Raw genomic sequence first — 25,568 nt, 5'->3', positions numbered from 1 at the left:
CTGTTGCTTCCGATCAACCGCCAACGGTCGTCTAACGTTTCTAACGGTCAGGAATGTTCTCGAAGAAGCGCCGCACAACCATCACTCCCACTTTAACGCGATTATGACCTCAGTATTGTAAGCGTTTTGTGATTTTTTGTGTCGTTTTGTGACTTATCGTGTTGTCTTTTCCCGTTAACGCGGTTTTATTGTGAATTTCCGAGCGGAACTGTCATGGCGGACCCGTCTGACTCGACAGCTGTGGCTTCCCCTAAATCGCCTTATGCTCAGACTCCAGCGCAGCCTCATGCGTGTCTGTGAGCGTGTCTCCGCCGAAAGGGACACCATACCTGGGCTCTAACGCTTCCCCAGACGCGGCTGTTCGGATTTATTCAGCGGATACCGTGGATCGTTCGCCCGTTAACGGCACATTTCGCGTCTCGGTGAGTTGCCGCTCCCGTTAAAGAAGATGAGCTCGCGCTTCTCTTCAGTCTCCGCAAGTTTGATGCAATCGCGGATATACCCTCGTGCTCGCCCGATTCATTTTACCTTCGCTAAAAATACCACCTGGCGCAGATTAAGCCGTCTACAATTACCTAAAAACGCTCAGGTCAACGCGGGGCGAGCCGGTGTCCCAGTTTCTTCACGTAAACGTCCATTTTTAACCGGTTTGAGCCCGCGAAAGGCAACATTTGGAGGTTTTGAAACTTCCCCGTGAGCGCGATGCTAGTCCGGTACCGTTATGCAGACTACACCCACTGCTAACCCGACAGGACCGGGCTTCTCTCCGCTGTATCCACGTTCTTTACCGTCAGCATAGCTCTGAGATGTGGTTAACGGTTTCCCGGTTATATTACAGACAGTTGTCCGGACGTTGGCGGTCATTTTGGGGCTGGTTTGGTGATAACGGTCATGTTTGTGGTGCTAACGCTCGAGCTAATGCCCCTCCACAAGCTACAAGTGGCATGTTTACATCTGACTTGAGCCGAGTCTTTGGCTTGTCTTATCTCATCTATAAATTCACCTTTGTTTTAGTTAATTTGCGTATTTTGGCCCGTACATCGCCCTTAAAGACCTGCATCATATTAAACTTACTGCAGATGAGCGTAAATGGTGTAACCCCCCCAAAAACACACAATCTTTTTCCTTCCTAATCCTAAATGAAACGTGTTTTATCTCTGGAAACATTGGTTGTGTGTCGAGCAAGGACACTTTGGATGTTATCTTGAATTGGAGGACATCTGTGGAGGATTCTCTGCATTATGGGAATGATTAGCAGCAATTGTAAACTAATGGAGATTTTAAAAGTTAAAATACTGCAGTTACTGTTCACATTAAAACCCTTGGACAGCACAGTGAGTTAGATGTGTTTAGCAGCGGTAACTCTGCAGCTAACGGAGCTGTCCCAAGGCTATTTTCTCCACTTTTTATCTGTTTTTAGCTAATGTTAGTCAATGGAAATGTATGCTAACAGCTGCAAAGATGGCGGATCTCCATGGTAACTGTGGAGTTTCCCGAACTTTATACTAAACGTTCCACTAAAACATTGAAGGTCGAGCTTGTTTTGTCTGACATGTCATTCGTACATTAACCTCTTAACTCCCACCTGAACCGAGAGAATCTTTTTCCTCACGTCATCACATTTTCTTTCCATCATTTTTTTGTCATTTTTTGTCACATTTTTTGTCACATTTTTATCACATTTTTGTAATTTTTTCTTTCACATTTTGTCACTTTTTTTTAAACTTTTTCGTCAATTTTTTTAAATTTTTTTGTTACATTTTGATCATTTTTTTGTCAATTTTTTATCACATTTGGTCCTTTTTTTGTCACATTTTTGCCACTTTTTCATCAATTTTTTGCCACTTTTTCATCAATGTTTTCTCACTTTTTTGTCACATTTCCATCATTGTTTTCGTCTCAGTTTTGTTGCTTTTTTCACTGCTTTTTTCCAGAAGCTTTTGGACTGTGATAAAGCCAAACTGGATAAAATGTGCTCGGTTCAGGTGGGAGTTAAGGGGTTAACAGTAAAGCATATTTTAGCCATGTTTTTTGTGGTAAAGCAAGTTATTTTAAAGGCCTTGTCACCTTTTCTATTCACTATAGCCTGCACAGTGCACCAATGTTGGAGGAAATACTTATTTTATTCCACTACTAGAAAGAAATTGGGCCCAGATCTTTTTAATACTTGCAGGTTGTGAGGTTGTGTGTCTTGGCAAACTATATTTTTGAGTTGATGATTACAAAGTGTGTATTCGAACTCATAAACAACCTCCTCGATGTTATTTATTACCTGAACCTGGAGGTCTCGCACAACACGTATTTCCCGTGTTGTGTCAAACCCCTTGAATACTTTGCCGTGTGTTTTGCTTTGTGCCCACTGACAGCTCTCGGACGTCCCCCTCCAGCCTCCTGCTTCTGTCACTTCCTCCCGACCCGCTGTAAACCAGGAATGCTTTTCAGGGAGTAATTAAACGCCACAAGTCGCCGGTAAAGCCCGTGTTTAACGAGACAGGTCTGAATTATGGACGAGCGAGCGGCCAATCGTGGGCCGTCCTCGGGAAGTAAATAACAGAGACGTCCACGCAGGCTTTCAGCAGAACTAATGCTCCCCAGCTGATCCGCGCTACCGCTGCACAGGAGGAAATTACGGCTTCGGGTCATCGTGTTTGGACGGAGTTTCGTTGTGGAACACAGGGTTTGGCTTCTGAAAGTCATATTGTTTGCTTTTCAATGCCGTTGTCAGGTCCAGATACTAGATTTCTAAAGCTACGTTGCAAAAAATCAGCTCATGTCTCAATATTGTTTCAATATTCAAAGACAAAATGAACTCAATGGGCAAACAATTGTGTAAAATTTCAGCTTTAACTCCTGATAAATGTTAAGTCCTGACATTTTGTATTTTCAATGACCTTCTGAAGCAAAGTAGTCGAGCATTGTCTGGATTTTTTATTTAATCCCATTTGGAATCCAATTTAAAGGGGCTAGATGCAAGTTTGCCATTTTGTACTCACTACTGCCACCTCAGGTCAGACGTGTAACTGCAGCTTCTGTATTAAGCTCATGCATGACGGCACTTCAGACCGAATTAACACCTTTCTGAGTGACAGTGCAGGATTTTAGAGGCAGCTGTGGTGAACAGGTCTGAGCTCAGTCATTAGGACATGGCCGGAACATGTAGGGGGAGGAAAATACCTCATTTTATCATTTTTAAAGTCTGTATAGTCCCTTAAAGTCCTTAACTTTGGCTAAATTCATTGATAGACTTGTATACTTTTGGAAACAGCTGCTTGATGATGTTTCTTTGCTGTTGATGCTGTTCGCTCTCCGATGGGACATGATCTTCCTTCTATGAGGCTTAAGCTGTGATCGTTAGTGTCTCGATGACGATGCTGGACTGGAGTTATTCCGTGGGTTTGACTCCGGGTTTGACTCTGGGTTTGACTCTGGGTTTGACTCCGGGTTTGACTCCGGTCCGGCATGTGTGCGTTATCTCCCGTTGAAAGCGCGGTCGCCCGGTTCATGCCGCGGCTGAGAACGGCTCCGAGATACGGCCGTTATCTGCTCGCTCACATTTACACAGGTGCTCCGGGGGGAAAGGAAAGATTTGACCAAACAGTGTTTAGTCTAACGGCCGAAAATACGAGCAGAGGAAAGCGGTGCGTACTGTGAGAGATGAGGATGTGGATATTTCTATGATGTCGTTTCACATTTGATTTAGACGAGAGCTGGGCTGTCAAGAAATCTGGAAAAATTGGAGAAATCGAGACAAAAGTGGAAAAAAATTGGGGGGATGGAAAAAATGTGGAGAAAATAATCAGGGTTAAAGTAGGGGAAAGAAATGGAAAATGAAAAAAAAAAAAAAAAAATTTGTGGGAAAAAATTTGGGGGAAAAATAGGGTGAAAAATGTGGGAAAAATCAGGAATAAAGTGAAAAAAAAATGGGAAAAATTAAATAAGGGAAAACATTTAAAAATCTATGAACATGAAAAGAAAAATGGGGGAAAATTTATAAAACATATTGAATAATGTGGAAAAAAAATTGGGGGGAGGGGGAATGGAAAAAATCGGGGTTAAAGTGGGGTAAAAAAATGGAAAATGGAAAAAAATGGGGGGAAACTGGAAACATTTGGGGGGAAATTAGGGAATTATAAAGTGAAAAAAAAGGGAAAAATGTAAAAAATCTAGGAACATGAAAAGAAAAATGGGGAAAATTTGGGAAAAATCAGGACTAAAGTGGGAAAAATTCGGGAGAAAATTGAACAGTGTTTTTTCTGCTCTGTTCAGTACAATCCTCTTTTGGAGCGACAAAGCGTTGTAAATGTAGATGTTTCATGTGTTTTGTTTCCAGTCCAGTATTAGTATTAGTATTAGTATTTGTATTAGTATTTGTATTAGTATTAGTATTAGTATTAGTATTAGTATTAGTATCAGAAGTTGTAGTAAGGAGGGACCAGTAACCGAGTGGCACAAATTCGCTTTTTCAAGGCACGAAAACTTCCAGCAAAGTGGTTAAACTTTCAGTAGAGAAAAAGACAAACACGCGGATTAGCCTTCTCCAGTTACTGTAAAATATGTTAATTATGGTGAAATAAAGCTAGTCCGTAATCCTAGACCATGGCTTAAACTCTGGGCCGTCTCCCGCTCGGTTCTCGACGGTGAAGTGTGTGTAAAGTCGTCTTGTTCTTCGACTCCTCTTCGTCCAGATTTCCTGGTTCTCTCCTGACTCATCACTTCACTGTTTAGCTTCAGGCGCTCTCCTTCTCCCTTTCCCCTTCTCTCTTTCTCTCTCAGACCTCAATAACAGCCAGATGTGCAGCTTAAAGCCACACTGCGGAACATTTCACCCCAGAGAGAACGGAACACGAGCTTTTAGAGATCTACGGGTGCGTTTTGTTGGAGAAATCGTTACCAAATAAAGCTTCTTTACACCAGCAGCTCGTCTATTATCTGTCCTGACTCGCTTCTTCTACAAACCTTGAACCTTGAGACGCTGTTTTATATTTTACTGACCAAAACAATACCTTACACTATTTGAAAGAGTTTCTGTGGGGTTTTAAAAGAAGTGAGGCAGAACGAAGGCCTTTAATGTCATGAAGGTGGATTAAAACTGGCTTCAAGGCGCCTTTTACACGGCGACAAAATGGCGGTTCGTTGGTATCTTTGAAAACCTAATCTCCCCTCATTCCTCTGTTTGATGGAGTGATTACTAATCTTAAGAATTTAAAAATATAAAGCACCTTCTTTCTTGTACTTTTGGCTTTATGTTAAGTTTCTGTTTTAACGGGACGGTTTTGCTCTGGCCGGCAGGTACGGCGTGCGGGCGGCGGCCTCTGGTGCCACAGTCTCAGCTGCAGGAGTGAGGAGGAGGAGGAGGAGGAGAGGAAGACGACAAGATGCCCAAACCGGTAAGAGCGAGAGGAGACTCTGGACTTCGGGAACGATTTTGTTTCATTTGGCAAAGGTCTTTTATTATATAGGATCTTATATCTTGACTCAATGTATCAGATTCTGTTATTGTGAAGAAGAAAAATGGAAAAACAAACAGGGAAAATTGGGGAAAATAATGACTATTTTGGAAAAAAATTGTGAGGAAATAGAGTTAAAATTAGAAAGAAATGGGGGGAAAATGTTAAAGAAATATCCCCCAAAATAAGGGAATAATATAGGGGGAAAAAGTAGGGAAAAGACTGGGAAAAATTGGGGGGAAAAGAGAAATAGGGGAATAAATGGTGACATGTTTTTAAAAGTTAGGGGAGAAATGGGGGCCGAACTCGAGTTAAGATTAGAAAAAAATTGTGGGGGGGAAAAATTCAGAAAATTATAGAAATAAGTCGGGGAAAGACTGGGTGGAAAGGATGGGGAAATAAAGGGAAGAAATGATCAGAAAAGGTTGTTTTATTTACTATACGTTTGTCTTTATCTTCTTCAACGACAAAGTGAAAGTTTGGCATGTTTCTGCTGGTTTGCAAAGCTGTCGTTTGATCATGGAGAAAGTCTCTAAAACACTGATAATGATGGAAACCTCCTCCTGGACATGATCCTGGCTCGTCTCTGGTGAAAGGAGAGGACGGTCTGTTTAGCGGCGTCTCTCGGCGTGGAGCGCTCGGGCCGGCGTCGGGCCGGCGTTGGCAGCAGCTCGTCGGGGCCACAGTGAGCTCTTTGTCCCACAGACAGGAGCCGCCTCAGTCCGGACGCAGAGGCAACATTCGATACGGACACAACGTGAGGCTTTCACACGGAACTTTACAAATGTGCGGCTGCTGCTGCTGCACGGGTTAATCATCAACAAGCGCTTCAACGAGGCCACGGAGAGTCGGCCAGGAGGGTTTTATATATATATGAAACCCTCTATATATGAAGCCCTCTATATATATGAAACCCTCTATATATATATGAAACCCTCTATATATGAAACCCTCTATATATATATGAAACCCTCTATATATGAAACCCTCTATATATATATGAAACCCTCTATATATATGAAACCCTCTATATATATGAAACCCTCTATATATGAAGCCCTCTATATATATATGAAACCCTCTATATATATGAAACCCTCTATATATGAAACCCTCTATATATATATGAAACCCTCTATATATATGAAACCCTCTATATATATGAAACCCTCTATATATGAAGGCGAGAGGCTGCAGGTGAATGAGGAGAAACAATGATACTGATATGAAAGTGTTTCTGTAGATTACTGACAAAAATATGAGGTTTCTGTCCTCAAACATCGCAGTGAAAATCTGTCATAAATGTGTCCATCTCTGATCGTATTTAATTTATTTTATGCTTCGTATATTTTCAGAACCATAAAGTTTAGTCCCTTTAGTTACCTTTACCATGTCAGTGTTTGTGAATGAGTAAGTGTGGGAAAGACCAGGCAGCGCCGCCATGTTGGATCGATTTCCGGGATAAATCTCTGGCTCAAAGTGACAAAACGTCGTAAATAAACATCGTAAAGAGAGAACCGGAGGTGTTTCGGACTCTGACGTTAAAACTAAGATGTTAAGGATTAAACTCTACACATTAAATCTCCAAACTGTCTCCCCTTCATTCACAAACTGTGTCTCTGAGGAACCGAGCCCTGTGGATCTGGAGTCCGGGCTCTGGGTGGACTAGAGGGTGAGCTGATGACTTCCACGGGCTGTTCCTGCCGTTAGCCTCGTTTTGTCGTTACCCTCGGCCTTATGGGAAATCAATCACGCTCAGCCTTTAGCTCATCGGCCGCTAATTGCTCCTATAAATAAAACGGTTACATATCGAACCCGCTGCTAATGTTCTGGCGTCACTCATTAGCCGGAAGCGTTCAGTCACAGGAGGGAGTGAGCCGAGGCCACAGCTCGTTTCTAGCTCTCACAATCCCACATGTTTACAACTCTGAGACCGACACGTGAACAGGAGCCAATTTGGTGCCCGAGGCAGGATTAAACTTCCTATCCATTTCTGTCCGTAATCTACAGGAGGAGTTTCAAAATGATATCTCTACATGTTGTTTTTCCCCTGTTCCCCGGCAGCGTCTTGTTCCCCGGCAGCGTCTTGTTCCCCGGCAGCGTCTTGTTCCCCGGCAGCGTCTCGCCGTGACAGACGCTCAAGGCCTGGACTAAACCGCGCCTAAAAGTTGTGGCCTTGTACCCGCAGTGTTGTAGTAGTGTCCTGGAGGTTAATCTGTCTGACAGCTGGCTGAGATTAGAGCAGCACTGACGCGTCTTTAACCGGATTAAACCTAAACAACAGCTGCAGCCAATAGATACAATACGCTGCCCTCACCGACCAGGGTCTGGGCGACAGAAGAGCTTTCAGACCAGGAGGCGGGACTCGAGAACAACTGGGAGGGTCATTACTGACTCTGCACTGACCTCGGCTAAAGTGGGGCTAGACTAGAGGCTAAACCAGGGCTAAACCAGGGCTAAACCAGGGCTGAACCAGGGCTGAACCAGAGGCTAACCCAGGGCTGAACCAGAGGCTAACCCAGGGCTGAACCAGAGGCTAACCCAGGGCTAAACCAGGGCTAAACAAGGGGCTGAACCAGGGCTGAACCAGGCCCAAACCAGAGGCTAAACCAGAGGCTAACCCAGGGCTGAACCAGAGGCTAAACCAGGGCTAAACCAGGGCTAAACAAGGGGCTGAACCAGGGCTGAACCAGGCCCAAACCAGAGGCTAAACCAGAGGCTAACCCAGGGCTGAACCAGAGGCTAAACCAGGGCTGAACCAGAGGCTAAACCAGGGCTGAACCAGAGGCTGAACCAGGGCTGAACCAGAGGCTAAACCAGGGCTGAACCAGAGGCTGAACCAGGGCTGAACCAGAGGCTAAACCAGGGCTGAACCAGAGGCTAACCCAGGGCCGAACCAGGCCCAAACCAGAGGCTAAACCAGAGGCTAACCCAGGGCTGAACCAGAGGCTAAACCAGGGCTGAACCAGAGGCTAAACCAGGGCTGAACCAGAGGCTGAACCAGGGCTGAACCAGGGGCTAAACCAGGGCCGAACCAGGGCTAACCCAGGGCTGAACCAGAGGCTAACCCAGGGCTGAACCAGAGGCTAAACCAGGGCTGAACCAGAGGCTGAACCAGGGCTGAACCAGGGGCTAAACCAGGGCCGAACCAGGGCTAACCCAGGGCTGAACCAGGGCTAACCCAGGGCTGAACCAGAGGCTAAACCAGGGCCGAACCAGAGGCTAACCCAGGGCTGAACCAGAGGCTAACCCAGGGCTGAACCAGAGGCTAACCCAGGGCTAAACCAGGGCTAAACAAGGGGCTGAACCAGGGCTGAACCAGGCCCAAACCAGAGGCTAAACCAGAGGCTGAACCAGGGCTGAACCAGAGGCTGAACCAGGGCTGAACCAGAGTCTGAACCAGGGCTGAACCAGAGTCTGAACCAGGGCTGAACCAGAGGCTGAACCAGGGCTGAACCAGAGGCTAAACCAGGGCTGAACCAGAGGCTAAACCAGGGCTGAACCAGAGGCTAAACCAGGGCTGAACCAGAGGCTAACCCAGGGCTAAACAAGGGCTGAACTACGGGAAATTTCACATCAACCTGTAAAGGAAGACAGATGGAAATGAACCAATGCCCAAAACTTTAATAAATATCTTCACTGTAAGATGGTCCTGGTTCGATTCCCCCGGAGTTTGCGTGTTCCACGTCTGCGTGAAGGTACATTCTCAAATTGGGATTCTTTTTTCATTCGGCGCAGAAATATAAAATAAAATAATATGAGATTATTACTAAAGTGAAAAGCTTCAGCAGCCCTGGTTCCTTTAGCCGCTCCATGCCGCTGTAGAAAAGGACCGTGCTGTGAGCGACCGGAGCAGCTGCCTTTGGTGACGCCGGGACTCTCCTCCGATATCACTCACAGGTCACTCCAGGACACGCACGAGAGCTCCTTAAAGTTCACCTTTACCCTCTCACTCTCTGCTCTCGTCTGGGCTACAGTCAGGATTAACGTAACCTGTATTTAACCATGAACCTCCCGCTGTGACCTGCGCTCCACTCGCTCTAACTCACCGTAATCAAACCCGAACCCTGTTAGCAATGAGGGATGAACCAGAGAGGGGAAACATGAAACAGAAACATTTGATTCTGAACGTGTGAGCACAGTCTGGGAATAGGATATTTACTTTCCCCTAAAGATGGAAGAAATCATAGAAATGTCTTTAGCTCTGAGCTGCTTTTATACGCTCATTTGTATCTAAAGTAAAATCTCCAAAGGTCTGCTCAGTCATTAATGATTTCCCGTAGTTCAGCCCTTGTTTAGCCCCTCGTTTAGCCCTAGTTTAGCCCCTGTTCAGCCCTGGGTTAGCCCCTGGTTTAGCCCCTGCTTTAGCCCTGGGTTAGCCGCTGGTTCAGCCCGGGGTTAGCCCCTGGGTTAGCCCTGGGTTAGCCGCTGGTTCAGCCCTGGGTTAGCCCCTGGTTTAGCCCTGGGTTAGCCCCTGGTTTAGCCCTGGGTTAGCCCCTGGTTTAGCCCTGGGTTAGCCCCTGGTTTAGCCCTGGGTTAGCTGCTGGTTCAGCCCTAGTTTAGCCCCTGGTTCAGCCCTGGGTTAGCCGCTGGTTCAGCCCTGGGTTAGCCGCTGGTTCAGCCCTGGGTTAGCCCCTGGTTCAGCCCTGGGTTAGCCCCCGGTCTAGCCCTAGTTCAGCACTGGTTTTAGCGTGTAGAGGCCATGTGATCTGGACTAAGATAGAAAGAAACACAAAGACTTTCTCCATCTCTTTATACCTGGTAACTCAAATGTTTGATGCATTTTCTGCTTCCATGCTGAACACAATCTGCAAACAGTTATATTGTAAAGTATAAGGACTGAACTCAAGTCATTTTCTTTGAAATACGATCTTTGCTGCTTATTCTCCAGGGTGAAGTTCACCCAAATAGCATTTTGCACAAGCATAAGCAGCTCGCTGATGTTATTGTGTCAAAGAAACCCCTGGTGTAGAGGCTGAATGGGTGAATTATAAGCTGAGAATCTGCCTTTTCTGTATTGCTATATTGGGAAGTGATATTAAATGGGTATTGGGTGAGAGAACTTATATTTTGTATGTTGTTGTGTATTTTTTATTGTCTGTTCCTATTTATCAGCTTCTGCTTCTGTAGATTTCCTCTTTACAATATCAACAAAAATGAATGATATGTAATTAACGTGTTTTGTAGATAAATAAACCTCAGTGTGGCCGATGGTTGACAACTGAAAACACCTGGATCGTGGCTAATGCTAATGGCTATAGGAAAAATACATAACTGTCTGCAGACGTTAGGATCCAACGCTGCTTCTCCTTTTTAATTCTATGCTTTGTCTATAGTTTCGTCACGTTTGGTCAAGATTTCGATCACTTTTCATGGTTTCTATGAGATTTGACAATGTTTTAAAGCCGTAAATTGTCCTGCGCTGTGACACATGAAAATACTGTAAACCTGATGCCTTTTGGACGGCGTTTTCTCCCAGGCTGCAGCGGCGTGTAGTTTCTGACCCGTTTGGTGACCTGTTCAGTGTGTGTGTGTGTGTGTGTGGTTGTGTGTGTGTGTGTGGGGTTGTGTGTGTGTGTGTGTGTGTGTGTGTGTGTGTGGGGTTGTGCTAGTTACAGCGTGGGAGTGCACTGTGTGTTTTGTGAATGGCCCCAAACAAAGGAAAGTGAATCCAGAGAAAGGATCTGCTCAGGTTCAGGAAACTCGACCCGGGCCTTCGCTCTGCTCCAGCACCAGCACCGTTCCATAACTACATCACTACTATTACTACAACTGAGAAGTACTCACGCGTTTATCAAGAGACTCGGACTGGGATTAAACCGGAATGTGTTGGGGAATATTGACAGATAATATTGCAGTTTTGGCTTAGTAGTAGTAGTAGAAATATTTGCTCATTTCGCTTTCATTGAAGGTTTTTAAATCTGAAACGAAAGAGTATTTTGCGTTTAACAATGTATTATTTGGGCAAGTGACTGTTGAGTTTGTGGTTAAATATTTGTTGGATCTCAAATTAAAGGGATGTTTCAGGATTTTTGACATAGGGCCTCATTTCCTAGTTATCCAGAGATTTTTTTTTTGTAATTCATGCAGTTCTTATATTTGAAGAGTTTCGTGGTGCTAGGCTAGTGCGAGGCTAGTGCATTTCTATGGTATCAGCTAGCCTGCATTAAAAACAGTGTGACCCGCTCCACAGAGCACCTGAGGCAAATCACTTATAACACCAGACTAACCATATAAATGTCTGTGTTTTGGAATATAACTGACCTGCATCACATGAATGATCGCATTTGAGGGACTATTTTCTTGCAGATCACTCCGCCGCTGCGCAGCTTATACAACCACGAAGCTGATGCTGCTCAAATATAAGTTATTTTAAATGATTCTATGGACACAGACATTTATATGGTTAGTCAGACAGTTTTTAATGCAGGCTAGCTGATACCATAGAAATGCACTAGCCTGCATTAGCCTAGCGCCACCAAACTCTTCACAAGAACTGCATGAATTACAAAAAAAAAAAATCTCCAGAAATCTATTATTACAGTAGAGTAGAGTACAGTAGAGTATTAGTTTTCTGCCTGAGAGGGCGCTGTCGTTTATTTGCTGTGCTGATAAAAGCCTAATTGAGGTTTTCTGACAGATATTGCCATTGGAACTGCTGTTAAACATCACGGTGCTCCGTTAGAAGCTGCGAGAAGCAAAGAGCCGTTTTCTGGAGTTTTCAGAGAGTGGAGTCGTTTGTTTATAGCGTCTGCAGAGACAGACTGATCGGAAGCTTTGATCGGCAGCCGCCACAAGAAGCCGGGCTCGATCTGTCAGATTGGTGAACACTTCTGTCACTCACACGGTGAAGGAGCAACGCTGGGAAAAACCAAAACAAGGTTCTGTTCCCGCAGCAGCTCACGCCTCAGGTTCAGTTGGATAAAGGTTAAACGCGCAGCTGCATATGTTCCATTCATGCGCGGGAGATTATTTGAAAACCGGATTAATGACACTTCCTCTAAGTTATTAAAAGCTTTATGCAACGACAGCTGTTTCAGAGAAGCTTCGAAGAGCTTCTTTCTCACGCCTGGAATCGGCCGCACTCAGATTCCGCACACAGTTCTCGCTCGTGAATAGTGAAGTTTTGCTCGTGTTTCTTCTCCATCAGTTTGTGCAGAGGGTGGTTCCCCTCATGTTGAAACGCCTTCTGCTCCTCTCACTTCCTGTTTGCGGTTTGCTCTTTCCCTCCACTTCAGTTTCCGCTCTCTCTGGTTTTGGTGCTCTCGGTTATAGCAGACGATGACGCCAATTTGTTCCTACTTAACCCACAGATAAAGTAACAGATAACTCGCGTGTCTCACCAGCTCTTTCTGTGCACAACGGGCAAAGTACTTTAGTTACTTATGAGTAAAAGTACAGATACGACTGATCAAACATTGCTCCAGTACAGGGCTGGGCCATATGGACAGAAATGAATGTCTCAGTGTTTGTGAGGCCTTTCTCTATAACGATGATGAAGCGATTTTTTAACAGAAATATGTAAAAATGTGCATCGCCCAAAAAGACGACAAAATCATCATTTTCCCCAATTATTTCCTTTTTTCCCCAATTTCTTTTCTCTCATATTTTGCACTTTTCCTAATCCCCCCCCATCTTTTTCTGTAATTTTCCCTATTTTCCCCCTATTATTTCCCAATTGTAAAAAAAAAATTAGAAATATTTTTCCCAATTTTATCCAAATTATTCCCAATTTTTTTCCCAAAATTTCGCCCATTTTTTTGCTATTTTTCCCCACGTTTTCTCCTAATTTTGAAAAATTCCCAATTGTTTCCCAATTTCTTTTCACCTCCTTTTTCCTTATTTTTTCCCACTTTTATACAAATTTTCCCTATTTTTTTTTTCTCCCATATTTTACAAGTTTGTCATTGTCCCCATTCTTTCCCATTTTTGTCGTCTCTCATATTTGGCCTTCTCTCCCTGTTCTCCCTATTATTCCCCCCCCCCCCCAATATTATCCAAATTGTCACCTATTTTTCTCTGATATTTAAACATTTTCTCACCCATTTTTTAGCAATTTTTTCCCCATGTTCTCTTCTAACTTTTCCAAATTTTCCGCCATTATTTCTCTATTTTTTCACCTACTTTTCCCTTATTTTTTCCCACTCTTGTCCCTATTTTTCCATATTTTCCCCCCATATTTTACAATTTTCTTGCCCATGTTTTCCCTTTTTATTCCCACATTTCTTAACATCTTAGATAAACTCTATTGTACATTTGCAAATCTTCCAAACAGCGATTTCATTATACAAATCAAACATCCAGACTTTGGAGCCTTTTGTAGAAATGTAGTGGAGTAAAAGTACAGGTCCTCATAAAAGTCCATAATAACTGAAGCCTGGATGTTTGTGTTTCAGATAAATGTGCGCGTCACCACCATGGACGCGGAGCTGGAGTTCGCCATCCAGCCCAACACCACGGGGAAGCAGCTCTTCGACCAGGTACAGACGACTCCTTAGCCCGCGGCCGTGATGCTTTACCCGCTCATACGTGTGCGTGTTCCTGCAGGTGGTGAAGACGGTGGGGCTCCGGGAGGTCTGGTTCTTCGGGCTGCAGTACGTCGACAGTAAAGGCTACATCACGTGGCTCAAACTCAACAAAAAGGTATTTTCTGATGCACTCCTGGCGCCCCCGGTGGTACGTTTCGGTAACACGAGCTGGACGTTAGGCAGGTTTAACCCCTTAACTCCCACCTGAACCGAGCACATTTTCTCCAGTTTGGCTTTACCCCAATCCAAAAGCTTCTGGAAAAAAGCAACAAAACTGAGACGAAAACAACGATGGAAATGTGACAAAAAAGTTATGAAAAAGTTATGAAAAAATGACAAATATGGCAAAAAATGACAAAAATGTGACACAAAGATAAAAATTTGACAAAAAATTACCCAAAACTCACAAAAATGTGTCAAAAATTTACAAAAATGTGATAAAAATTAGACAAAAAAAGTTTCAAAAAATGTGACAAAAATGACCAAAAAGTTGCAAAAATGAGTTGAACACCCACAAAAAAAGATGGAAAAAAAATCTGATGACGTGAGGAAAAAGATCCTCTCGGTTCAGGTGGGAGTTAAGAGGTTAATAATCAAAAGAGCAGATCTGATCCAAAGGAAGAGTCCCAAAAGAACCACGTGGAACCAAACTGTGAGGCAGAACATGGGTTCATTTGTTTAGGAACTTTTGTAATTACAGTGATTCATGAGACACAGATCTGAGGAATGTCTTTTGAAAACATTCACAGCAACTTGCTTTGTGTAGAGCGAGCAAAAATCAGTATTCTTTTACCTGTGCATTATTTTAAAATCGTAACATTACAATAGCATGAAAATAAAAGATAAGTTCAGTAGGTTTGCAATTGAAACGACCCTTAAAGAAGAGTAAGAATGTACATACAGTGGGGTTTGGTCCGTTTCCCAAAGACTCTATTGGATTTTGACCAAATACTTTTTTCCCCACTGTATAATGCAGGGGTGTCCAAACTACGGCCCGCGGGTCAACTGCTGTAACTGAATATATATGAAATAAATGAAAATCCATTAATAGAAAGCTGTGATAAAGGCTGTTTTTTGTTTACTTTAAGCATGTTCAATTAAAAAGCAGAGTTAACATTTAATTAAATTTGCTAAATTTAATAGAGGTGAAGTTTTATATCTGACCTGTTTGAACACCCCTGGTATAATGTCGTATTTCTCAGTATTTTCTTCCTTAATTTTTAATAATCCTGAATAATAATGATTTCCTCACTATAATCGTGACTCAAAGATTCTGAATCGTGACTTCCCTGCTTGGAACGCAGAGATTTATTCACTTACGAAATGGGAGAATAAATGAGTCTTTAAAGCTCCGTGTCTCAGAGCCTCCTCAGTCCTGATCTGTTTATCCCTGAGACCCGTCCAGACAGCTCACACGGTCCAATGTAGAGCAGTAAAGTATTTTTAGCTTTAAAAATATCAAGCAGAGACCGTTAAAGTACTGGATCGATAAGAGGAGCAGTGTCACTAAATCTTTAACGATATCATCACTAGTTTGTCCTCGTGTTAATGTGGGTAATCTACAGCAGAAGTTTTATACTGAGTTCGTTTACACTTTTCCTCATTCCCCTGCAGCGCCTCGTCTTAATTATTAATATTGTTGAGTTTAATCATCCTGGAGGAGTTTTAAAACGTCACACTGACCTGTTGTAACAAAGCTTTAGCTGCTGTTTAAGCCGCTTTAATCATATGTTTACGTTTCTGTGGATCTGAGCTCCCCTGAAGCCGTCGCCTTGTGTCTGGACCTGCCTCTGAGACAAAGCAGTCATTTCCACATTCAGACGCGCTGACGAACCGCGTTTCCAAACCGTGTGTGTTTCAACTGTGTTTCAGGTGACGGCGCAGGACGTGAAGAAGGAAAACCCGCTGCAGTTCAAATTCAGAGCCAAGTTCTTCCCCGAGGACGTTTCAGAGGAGCTCATCCAGGAGATCACACAGAGGCTGTTCTTCCTGCAGGTGACGGCGCTCAAACCAAGTCCCGCCCCCAAACCAAGTCCCGCCCCCAAACACAACCTGCCAATCTGCTAACTAAAAACAATGAGTATCAATATAATCAGAAAAACAGACTTTGTTAATGCTCCTCTTATTCCCCCCCCACACCCCCCGTCTGCTTCAGGTGAAGGAGGCGATTCTGAACGACGAGAACTACTGCCCCCCCGAGACGGCGGTGCTGCTCGCCTCGTACGCCGTCCAGGCCAAATACGGAGACTACAGCAAAGACGTGCACAAGACGGGCTACCTGACCCACGACCGGCTACTGCCCCAGAGGTAAGACCTGACCCACGACCGGCTACTGCCCCAGAGGTAAGACCTGTGACCGGCTACTGCCCCAGAGGTAAGACCCACGACCGGCTACTGCCCCAGAGGTAAGACCTGTGACCGGCTACTGCCCCAGAGGTAAGACCTGACCCACGACCGGCTACTGCCCCAGAGGTAAGACCTGACCCACGACCGGCTACTGCCCCAGAGGTAAGACCCACGGCCGGCTACTGCCCCAGAGGTAAGACCTGTGACCGGCTACTGCCCCAGAGGTAAGACCTGTGACCGGCTACTGCCCCAGAGGTAAGACCTGAGACCGGCTACTGCCCCAGAGGTAAGACCTGTGACCGGCTACTGCCCCAGAGGTAAGACCTGACCCACGACCGGCTACTGCCCCAGAGGTAAGACCTGTGACCGGCTACTGCCCCAGAGGTAAGACCTGTGACCGGCTACTGCCCCAGAGGTAAGACCTGACCCACGACCGGCTACTGCCCCAGAGGTAAGACCCACGACCGGCTACTGCCCCAGAGGTAAGACCTGTGACCGGCTACTGCCCCAGAGGTAAGACCTGTGACCGGCTACTGCCCCAGAGGTAAGACCTGTGACCGGCTACTGCCCCAGAGGTAAGACCCACGACCGGCTACTGCCCCAGAGGTAAGACCTGTGACCGGCTACTGCCCCAGAGGTAAGACCTGAGACCGGCTACTGCCCCAGAGGTAAGACCTGACCCACGACCGGCTACTGCCCCAGAGGTAAGACCTGACCCACGACCGGCTACTGCCCCAGAGGTAAGACCTGTGACCGGCTACTGCCCCAGAGGTAAGACCCACGACCGGCTACTGCCCCAGAGGTAAGACCTGACCCACGACCGGCTACTGCCCCAGAGGTAAGACCCACGGCCGGCTACTGCCCCAGAGGTAAGACCTGTGACCGGCTACTGCCCCAGAGGTAAGACCTGTGACCGGCTACTGCCCCAGAGGTAAGACCTGTGACCGGCTACTGCCCCAGAGGTAAGACCCACGACCGGCTACTGCCCCAGAGGTAAGACCTGACCCACGACCGGCTACTGTCCCAGAGGTAAGACCTGTGACCGGCTACTGCCCCAGAGGTAAGACCTGTGACCGGCTACTGCCCCAGAGGTAAGACCTGTGACCGGCTACTGCCCCAGAGGTAAGACCTGTGACCGGCTACTGTCCCAGAGGTAAGACCCACGACCGGCTACTGCCCCAGAGGTAAGACCTGTGACCGGCTACTGCCCCAGAGGTAAGACCTGTGACCGGCTACTGCCCCAGAGGTAAGACCTGTGACCGGCTACTGCCCCAGAGGTAAGACCCACGACCGGCTACTGCCCCAGAGGTAAGACCTGACCCACGACCGGCTACTGTCCCAGAGGTAAGACCCACGACCGGCTACTGCCCCAGAGGTAAGACCTGTGACCGGCTACTGTCCCAGAGGTAAGACCCACGACCGGCTACTGCCCCAGAGGTAAGACCTGTGACCGGCTACTGCCCCAGAGGTAAGACCTGTGACCGGCTACTGCCCCAGAGGTAAGACCTGTGACCGGCTACTGCCCCAGAGGTAAGACCCACGACCGGCTACTGCCCCAGAGGTAAGACCTGACCCACGACCGGCTACTGTCCCAGAGGTAAGACCTGTGACCGGCTACTGCCCCAGAGGTAAGACCTGTGACCGGCTACTGCCCCAGAGGTAAGACCTGTGACCGGCTACTGCCCCAGAGGTAAGACCTGTGACCGGCTACTGTCCCAGAGGTAAGACCCACGACCGGCTACTGCCCCAGAGGTAAGACCTGACCCACGACCGGCTACTGCCCCAGAGGTAAGACCTGTGACCGGCTACTGCCCCAGAGGTAAGACCTGTGACCGGCTACTGTCCCAGAGGTAAGACCCACGACCGGCTACTGCCCCAGAGGTAAGACCTGACCCACGACCGGCTACTGCCCCAGAGGTAAGACCTGTGACCGGCTACTGTCCCAGAGGTAAGACCCACGACCGGCTACTGCCCCAGAGGTAAGACCTGACCCACGACCGGCTACTGCCCCAGAGGTAAGACCTGTGACCGGCTACTGCCCCAGAGGTAAGACCTGTGACCGGCTACTGTCCCAGAGGTAAGACCCACGACCGGCTACTGCCCCAGAGGTAAGACCCACGACCGGCTACTGCCCCAGAGGTAAGACCTGTGACCGGCTACTGCCCCAGAGTCCTCACGTCCTCCATGACTGACTGTTTGTTTTCTCCCAGAGTGTTGGAGCAGCACAAACTGACCAAAGAGCAGTGGGAGGACCGGATACAGACGTGGCACGAGGAGCACAGAGGGATGCTCAGGTACAGATGTGTAAATCCCTCGGGAATGTTCTTTGTCTCTCTGAGCTCTGAACGAGACGTGTTCGCTCATGTTCAGACTCTAAATATTTCAAAATCAACCAAACTCTCTCTTCACGAAGTTTATTCTCTGAGGTTCTGTCGCTTTGAGAAGGAGATTTATCCAGGAAGTGACTCCAACATGGCCTGATCTTTCCCACACTTATCATTCACAAATACTGACAGGTTTGGTATCCATGTGTAGCACGAAAGGCTAGTTTCACCGCAGTGTCGACCTCGTGGTTCCCTGAATTGCCTCAGCTGGTGATGAGCATTTGGAAAGTTTGTTCCCAGTGATTTTTCAATATCTAATTCCTGCTTGATTTATTGAGCTTTGAAAAGAAGAAAGAAGAAAACGAGAAATTAGATTTTTTTTTTAAAGATCACTGAGACTAAACTTAGTAACTAATATGTCCCAAAATAAAACCACACATTTAACCTCTTAACCCCCGCCTTAACCGAGTTCAGCTTTACCCAAGTCTTATAGGTCACAGCCTCTAGGCCAGTGTGAAGCCTCATTTGAAAGCTAAGACCTACAAAAAAAGAGCTACAAAACAACTTTTCTGCTCCTCTTTAGTTGCGTTTTTGTCACAATTTTTTGTCCCTTTTTTGTCTCATTTTTAGAATTTTTTTGTCACTTTTTTTGTCATTTTCTCTTCACATTTTTGTCATATTTTTGTCACTTTTTTGTCAGGTTTTGTTACTTTACTGTTGCTCTTTTGTGGCCTTGTTGCATTTTCATCCTCATTTTCCTCATTTTTGTGGCTCTTTGGACGCTTTTCTCAAGTCTTTTTTTTGTTTTTAGATTTGGGTAAAGCCAAACTATAGAAAATGTGCTCGGTTCAGGTGGGGGTTCAGAGGTTAAACCTGACTATCCATTATGTTGAATGTAAACCTAACATTCCCCCGTTGACCTTTGCCGTCTCCGTAAACATCTGACCCGTGAGGCCGTGCTTGTGTCCGCAGGGAGGACTCCATGATGGAGTACCTGAAGATCGCTCAGGACCTGGAGATGTACGGAGTCAACTACTTCGAGATCAAGAACAAGAAAGGAACTCAGCTGTGGCTCGGAGTGGACGCGCTCGGCCTGAACATCTACGAACACGACGACAAGTACGAACCACAAACACGAACACGGATCATGAGACGCCACGTTCCTGATGCTTTTTCCACTGCAGCCTCGGGAGGGAAATAAAACCGGGCTCTGCTGAAGCCATTTCAGATGCAGACTTTCAGAGAGACATTCTAGTTCAGGTTTTCCTCGTCCAAACATCTCCGTGTCTTTTACTTTTACCTTCTTTATCTGCCTCATGATTCCAGACATATTCTCCTTTTTAGACCCGAGACCTGTTAATGAAAGTGAATATTTCAATGTTTTTGGAGACGTTCTTGATAATGATCATGAAGCCATATTTTCAAACCATCAGAAATATGTGAAAATGTGATGCAAACGTCTTCATTTATACAGTTTTTTTGCTCACAAAGATCACAAAAGGGCTGAAAGATTTTTTTTTTTTCATGTTCCCCCATTTCTCCCCTATATTTCCCACAATTGTTCCCTATTTTATCCCATATTTCCCCCTATTTTTTTCTATTTTTTCCCCATTTATCCCCAATTTTCCTCATTTTCCCCCCAAATTTCCTCCCTATTTTTCCCCATATTCCCCCTTGTTTTTCCCAATTTGTTCTCAATGTATCCCCCCCTTTTCCCCCATTTCTCTTCCTATATTTTCCCCCCTATTTTCCCCCATGTCTCTCCTCATTCTTTCCCAATTTTCTTCCAAACTTCGCCATATTTTCCCGATTTTATCCCGTTTTTTTTCTACATTTCCCCTCACATTTCTTGTAATTGGAGATGAATTCCATATTGTATATTTAAGTTTCATCTTGTGGCCGACATTGTCCACTTCTTCTACTTCTAAAGCAAATGTAGAAATGTAGAAAGCCTTTGAGGAGCAGCTAAGGAAGGCCCTGGTTCCTGATCCTCCTCTGGGTTGTTGTTGACTGTGGCTCCCTCTAGTGGTGCGGACAGAGAACAGCTTATGTCACAAACTAACATGAAAAATCTCTGTTTCAGGTTGACGCCAAAGATCGGTTTCCCCTGGAGCGAAATCCGAAACATTTCATTCAACGACAAGAAGTTCACGATCAAACCCATCGATAAGAAAGCCCCGGTGAGCGACTCCGGGCCTTCAGACGGTTCAAACGTCTAAACGGTGAGAGACCAGGGAGTAACGCGTCGCCCTCTGTGTGCAGGATTTCGTGTTCTACGCGCCTCGCCTGCGCATCAACAAGCGGATCCTGTCGCTGTGCATGGGGAACCACGAGCTGTACATGCGGAGGAGGAAACCGGACACGATCGAGGTCCAGCAGATGAAAGCTCAGGCCCGAGAGGAGAAGCACCACAAACAGATGGAGAGGTACGAGCTCACGGGATCAGGACCAGAGAAGGACTGAGAAAACTGTATATTCTCCAGGCCGAGAACGGATGTGAGCCAGGACTCACTTTGGGAACAGTTGCTAGAAGTGGGACTAACTCAGAGGGAGGGACGAGTGAGGACTGGGGTGGAGGTAGAAGCCATTTTGGTTCCAGCGTCAGAGGTGTCGCTCGTGAGTGTGTTGTGGATTTTCGTACTTAACCTCTTAACTCCCGCCTGAACCAAGAGGATCTGTTTCCTCATGTCATCAGATTAATTTTTCCATCATTTTTTTGTTGGGTATTTAACTCATTTTTGTAACTTTTTTTTGTCATTTTTGTCACATTTTTGTAATTTTTTTGGGTCATTTTTTGTCAATTTTTTGTCATTTTCGTCAATTTTTGATCAAATTTTTATCATTTTTTGTCAAATTTTTATCACATTTCTGTCATTTTTTTGTCATTTTTTTTGTCAATTTCTTGTGACATTTTTGCCACTTTTTCATCAATTTTTCGTCACTTTTTATCAATGTTTTCTCCCTTTTTTGTCACATTTCCATCACTGTTTTCGTCTCAGTTTCGTTGCTTTTTCACAGCTTTTTTCCAGAAGCTTTTGGATTGGGGTAAAGCCAAACTGGAGAAAATGTGCTTGGTTCAGGTGGGAGTTAAGGGGTTAATAAAGCTTAATGTTTGTCTAGTCAAGATGTGAAGTTTATTACACAATGCGGAGCGGGTGACACATGACGCGAGTTCATGGTCAGCTCTGCCCGAGTCAGCTTTGGCTTCACCAAAGACCGAGCAGCAGGACAGGGGTCAAAGGTCACACAACAAAGGAAGCGCAGAAACACACAGACATGGTGATGCATCAGGGCAGAAGGAGATCTTTGTGATGTTGAGACGGGCCATTTGGGGCCTTTTGTCTAAAGGTGCGAGGGCCTCGTCTGGAGCACAGGAAGAAGCCGGTCTTTCTACCTGGTTTAGTCCGAGGCCCAGCAGGAGACCAGACTATAGAAACCACCCGGGTGGTTTCCAGAGTCTGGTCTTTGTCACTTGTGCTGCAAACATCTACATTACATTAGTTTGTCGCTCTAAAAGATTGGAAAAATTGGGGAGAAAAAAATCAGTCTTTCCAATTGTATTATTTCCCCTACGTTTTCCCAATATTCAAAATTTCTTTACCTTTTTTCCCCCCAATTTTTCTCTCAATTTTCTCCCATTTTTTCTTTCCCCATTTTATTATTTTATTATTATTATTTTATTTTTTTAAATAAAGAAATTTTAAAAATCCCTTTTTTTTTTTTACAATTTCCCCCCAATTCTTAAATTTTTTTTTATTAATGTTTGTCCTCACTTCTTGACATCAGAGACAAACTCGACTTTTGAATTTTATCCCAATTTCCCTCAAATTTTGACCTTATTTTTCACTATTTCTGTCACTATTTTTTCTCAATTATTTCCCATTTGTTCCATATTTTTCCAACATGTTTTCCCCAATTTTCTTAACCATTTTCTCAACTTTTCTCGGCAAACTGGACGTTGTAAAGTTGCATGTGCTTCAGTATCTCTTATATATTTCTCGTCCCACGTGGAATTGAGTTCTGTCTGAGCAGGACCAGCCTCTGAACAGACACAGCTGAAGTGGACCTGACTCTGTTTCCTCAGGGCGCAGCTGGAGAACGAGAAGAAGAAGCGAGAGCTGGCGGAGAAGGAGAAGGAGCGGATCGAGCGGGAGAAGGAGGAGCTGATGGAGCGACTGCGGCAGATCGAGGAGCAGACCATGAAGGCGCAGAAAGGTCCGTGGCTCTGAGGTGGACGAGGCTGCTCTCCGGACGCCGTTCTCAAACGTCTCCCCCGTGTTTGTGTTTCAGAGCTGGAGGAGCAGACGCGTAAAGCCCTGGAGCTGGAGCAGGAGAGACGAAAAGCCCGAGAGGAGGCGGAGCGTCTGGAGCGGGACAGACGCGCAGCCGAGGAGGCCAAAACGGAGCTCGCCAAACAGGCCGCCGACCAACAGAAGAACCAGGAGACTCTGGTGCGAGACCTTCTCCCTCCTCCCTCCTCCAGGCCTGAAACAGCCGTCATTATTACCCTGGGTTTTGTTTCCAGGCGGCGGAGCTGGCAGAGTTCACGGCGAAGATCGCGCTGCTGGAAGACGCCAAGAAGAAGAAAGAGGATGAGGCGACGGAATGGCAGCACAAGGTAGTTTCACAAAGGAACTCTGCTGGTTCTGACGAGTGGGGGTTCACGCTCGCTCTCCGTCTCCCCCTGCAGGCCATGTCCGCGCAGGAGGACCTGGAGAAGACCAAAGAGGAGCTGAAGACCGCCGTGGCCGTGGTCCCCGCGCAGACGGAGGCGGAGCACGACGAGCAGGACGAGAACCACGCGGAGGAGAGCGCCGAGCTGTCCAACGAAGGCGTGAGCCAGGTGGACCTGCGCAGCGAAGAGGCCCGAGTCACGGAGGCGCAGAAGAACGAGCGCGTCAAGAAGCAGCTGCAGGTGAAGAGCCTTTACGCTTTCTGCTGCCGAGGGCGGGGCTTAACCACACCAACAGTTTAGGTTCCACTGGTATTGAAAGCAGGTACTTTAGATCCAAGTTTTGATGCCGTTGGTCCAGGGACAGGATTAAGGAAGTGGGTGGTTACAGCTCAATAAAAAAGAATTTTGCCCCATTTTTCCACATTTTTTAGCACATTTTTTTTTCTTATTTTTGCCCCAATTTTTTCCTCATTTTCCCAATCTGTTTCCCAAATTTTTACTCATTTTTATTAGTATTTTCCTTATTTCCCCCTTTTTTAACATTTCCCCCGATTTTTTTAGCTAAAAAATGGACCCATTTTTTTTCTTGTTTTCCCAATTTTTCCCCCTCATTTTTTGCAAATTTTAGAATAAATATTTTTACCCATTTTTTTCTCCTAATTTTCCAAATTTGTTTCCCCCCCATTTTTTGCCCTAGGTCTTAATATTCTTCTTCTCATAAGAATGTTTCCTTATTCTCCTCATTTTTCTCAATTTTTGAAATGCAAGTTTTTCTTATTTATTCCCCAATTTTTTTCTCATTTCTCCATTTTTTCTCCCTCATTTTTGCTATTTTTTTTAAACAACATTTTCACATTTTCCCCCACATTTTTGCCCAATACTTACCCCATTTTTAAAGCAGAATTTTTTTCTCATTTTGATTAATATTTTCCTTATTTCCTCCTTTTTTAACATTTCCCCCGATTTTTTAAGCTAAAAAATGGACCCATTTTTTTCTCGTTTTCCCAATTTTTCCCCCGATTTTTTGCTATTTTTATAATAAATATTTTTCCCCATTTTTTTCCTAATTTTCCAAATTTGTTTCCCCCCATTTCTGCTCATTTTCCCCATATTATTATTCCCATATTCTTAGTCTTCTTAGAATGTTTCCTTATTCTCCTAATTTTTCTCAATTTTTGAAATGCAAGTTTTTCTTATTTATTCCCCAAATTTTTCTCGTTTCTCCATTTTTTCCCCCCTCATTATTGCTATTTTTTTAAGCCACATTTTCCCATTTTTGTCCAATGTTTGCCCCATTTTTAAAGCATTTTTTTTTCTTATTTTCCGACTTTTCCCCCTAAATGTTGCTAATTTTTCCCCCAAAGTAATTCCCAGTCTGTCCACACGTTTCCTGACATCGGGGCTGAACCTGATCCTGTTCTTTTGCAGCTCTTCCACATTATTGTTCTGTTTCCTGGTTCTAATGTCAGACACAGGTTTATTGTTCTCTGTTGACTGCTGCTACCTGGACAGTTACAGTTGGCTTCCTGTGGGGGCGCTGTTCACTGCTCTGATACTGTCAGCATAGTAACACATTAAACTTCTGTCCCGCAGACGCTGAGCTCGGAGCTGGCCGAGGCGCGGGACGAGACCAAGAAAACGGCCAACGACGTCCTGCACGCGGAGAACGTGAAGGCCGGACGCGACAAGTACAAGACTCTGAAGCAGATCCGCCAGGGCAACACCAAGCAGCGCATCGACGAGTTCGAGTCCATGTAGACCCACACGACCCGCCCAACACCCGCCCAACACCCGCCCAGGGGCTGGACCCGGACTCTGGAGCCGGGGGCGAAACATCTGCCATCTCATTTCAAGGAAGTCATTTTGAGTCGGAGCTTCATTTAAAGCCGCCCTCAGATGCTCATCAGTATCTCTGCATCTGCGGGACAAAGTTCTCTCACGGTTTGAAGGCGGCCAGAAAGAATGTGGGAATTTTCCCCCTAGTTTTTGCTAAATTTTAGTAAGATTTTCCTCACTCCCAAATTTTTTCCCAATTTTTATTTTTTTTTAATCAATTTTTATTTTTCCCCAATTTTTTTCCAAAATGTTTCTTTCCTCATTTTGTCCTATTTCCCCCCATTTATGCTCTATTTTTGCCACAATCCCACCATAATGTTCCTCATTTTTTCATAATTATTCCCAAAGTTCTCTCGCTGTTTGAAGGCGCCAATGTGGGAATTTTTGTAAAATTTTATTAATATTTTCCACA

At 45.3% G+C, this 25,568-nt stretch overlaps 1 protein-coding gene across 5 annotated transcripts; it reads left to right on the top strand.

Annotated features, from left to right (window-relative positions):
• Positions 1–224: 224 nt before the first annotated feature.
• LOC306982186 (radixin) lies at positions 225–25,078 on the top strand (the record flags this gene model as incomplete). Of its 5 annotated transcripts, XM_079582029.1 has the most annotated exons (15): positions 228–422; positions 5,290–5,387; positions 13,844–13,927; positions 13,995–14,090; positions 15,848–15,970; positions 16,131–16,282; positions 18,532–18,615; positions 19,618–19,764; positions 20,729–20,825; positions 20,908–21,071; positions 22,730–22,860; positions 22,936–23,096; positions 23,171–23,263; positions 23,336–23,560; positions 24,914–25,078. In XM_079582029.1, the coding sequence occupies 14 exons, from the start codon at positions 5,376–5,378 to the stop codon at positions 25,076–25,078; spliced, it is 1,734 nt and encodes a 577-aa protein (XP_079438155.1). The 5 variants fall into 5 exon arrangements, with proteins under 5 accessions (XP_079438153.1, XP_079438155.1, XP_079438154.1 ...); XM_079582027.1 differs by having other exon boundaries at positions 225–422; positions 23,171–23,560; XM_079582028.1 differs by lacking the exons at positions 228–422; positions 5,290–5,387 and having other exon boundaries at positions 13,829–13,927.
• Positions 25,079–25,568: the final 490 nt, after the last annotated feature.

This window comes from Gobius niger (genome assembly GCF_951799975.1).
Source record: "Gobius niger genome assembly, chromosome: 23".
Taxonomy (NCBI): Eukaryota; Metazoa; Chordata; class Actinopteri; order Gobiiformes; family Gobiidae; genus Gobius; species Gobius niger.
The sequence above is the reverse complement of the archived record's forward strand: the minus strand, read 5'-3'. Positions and strand labels throughout refer to the sequence as shown.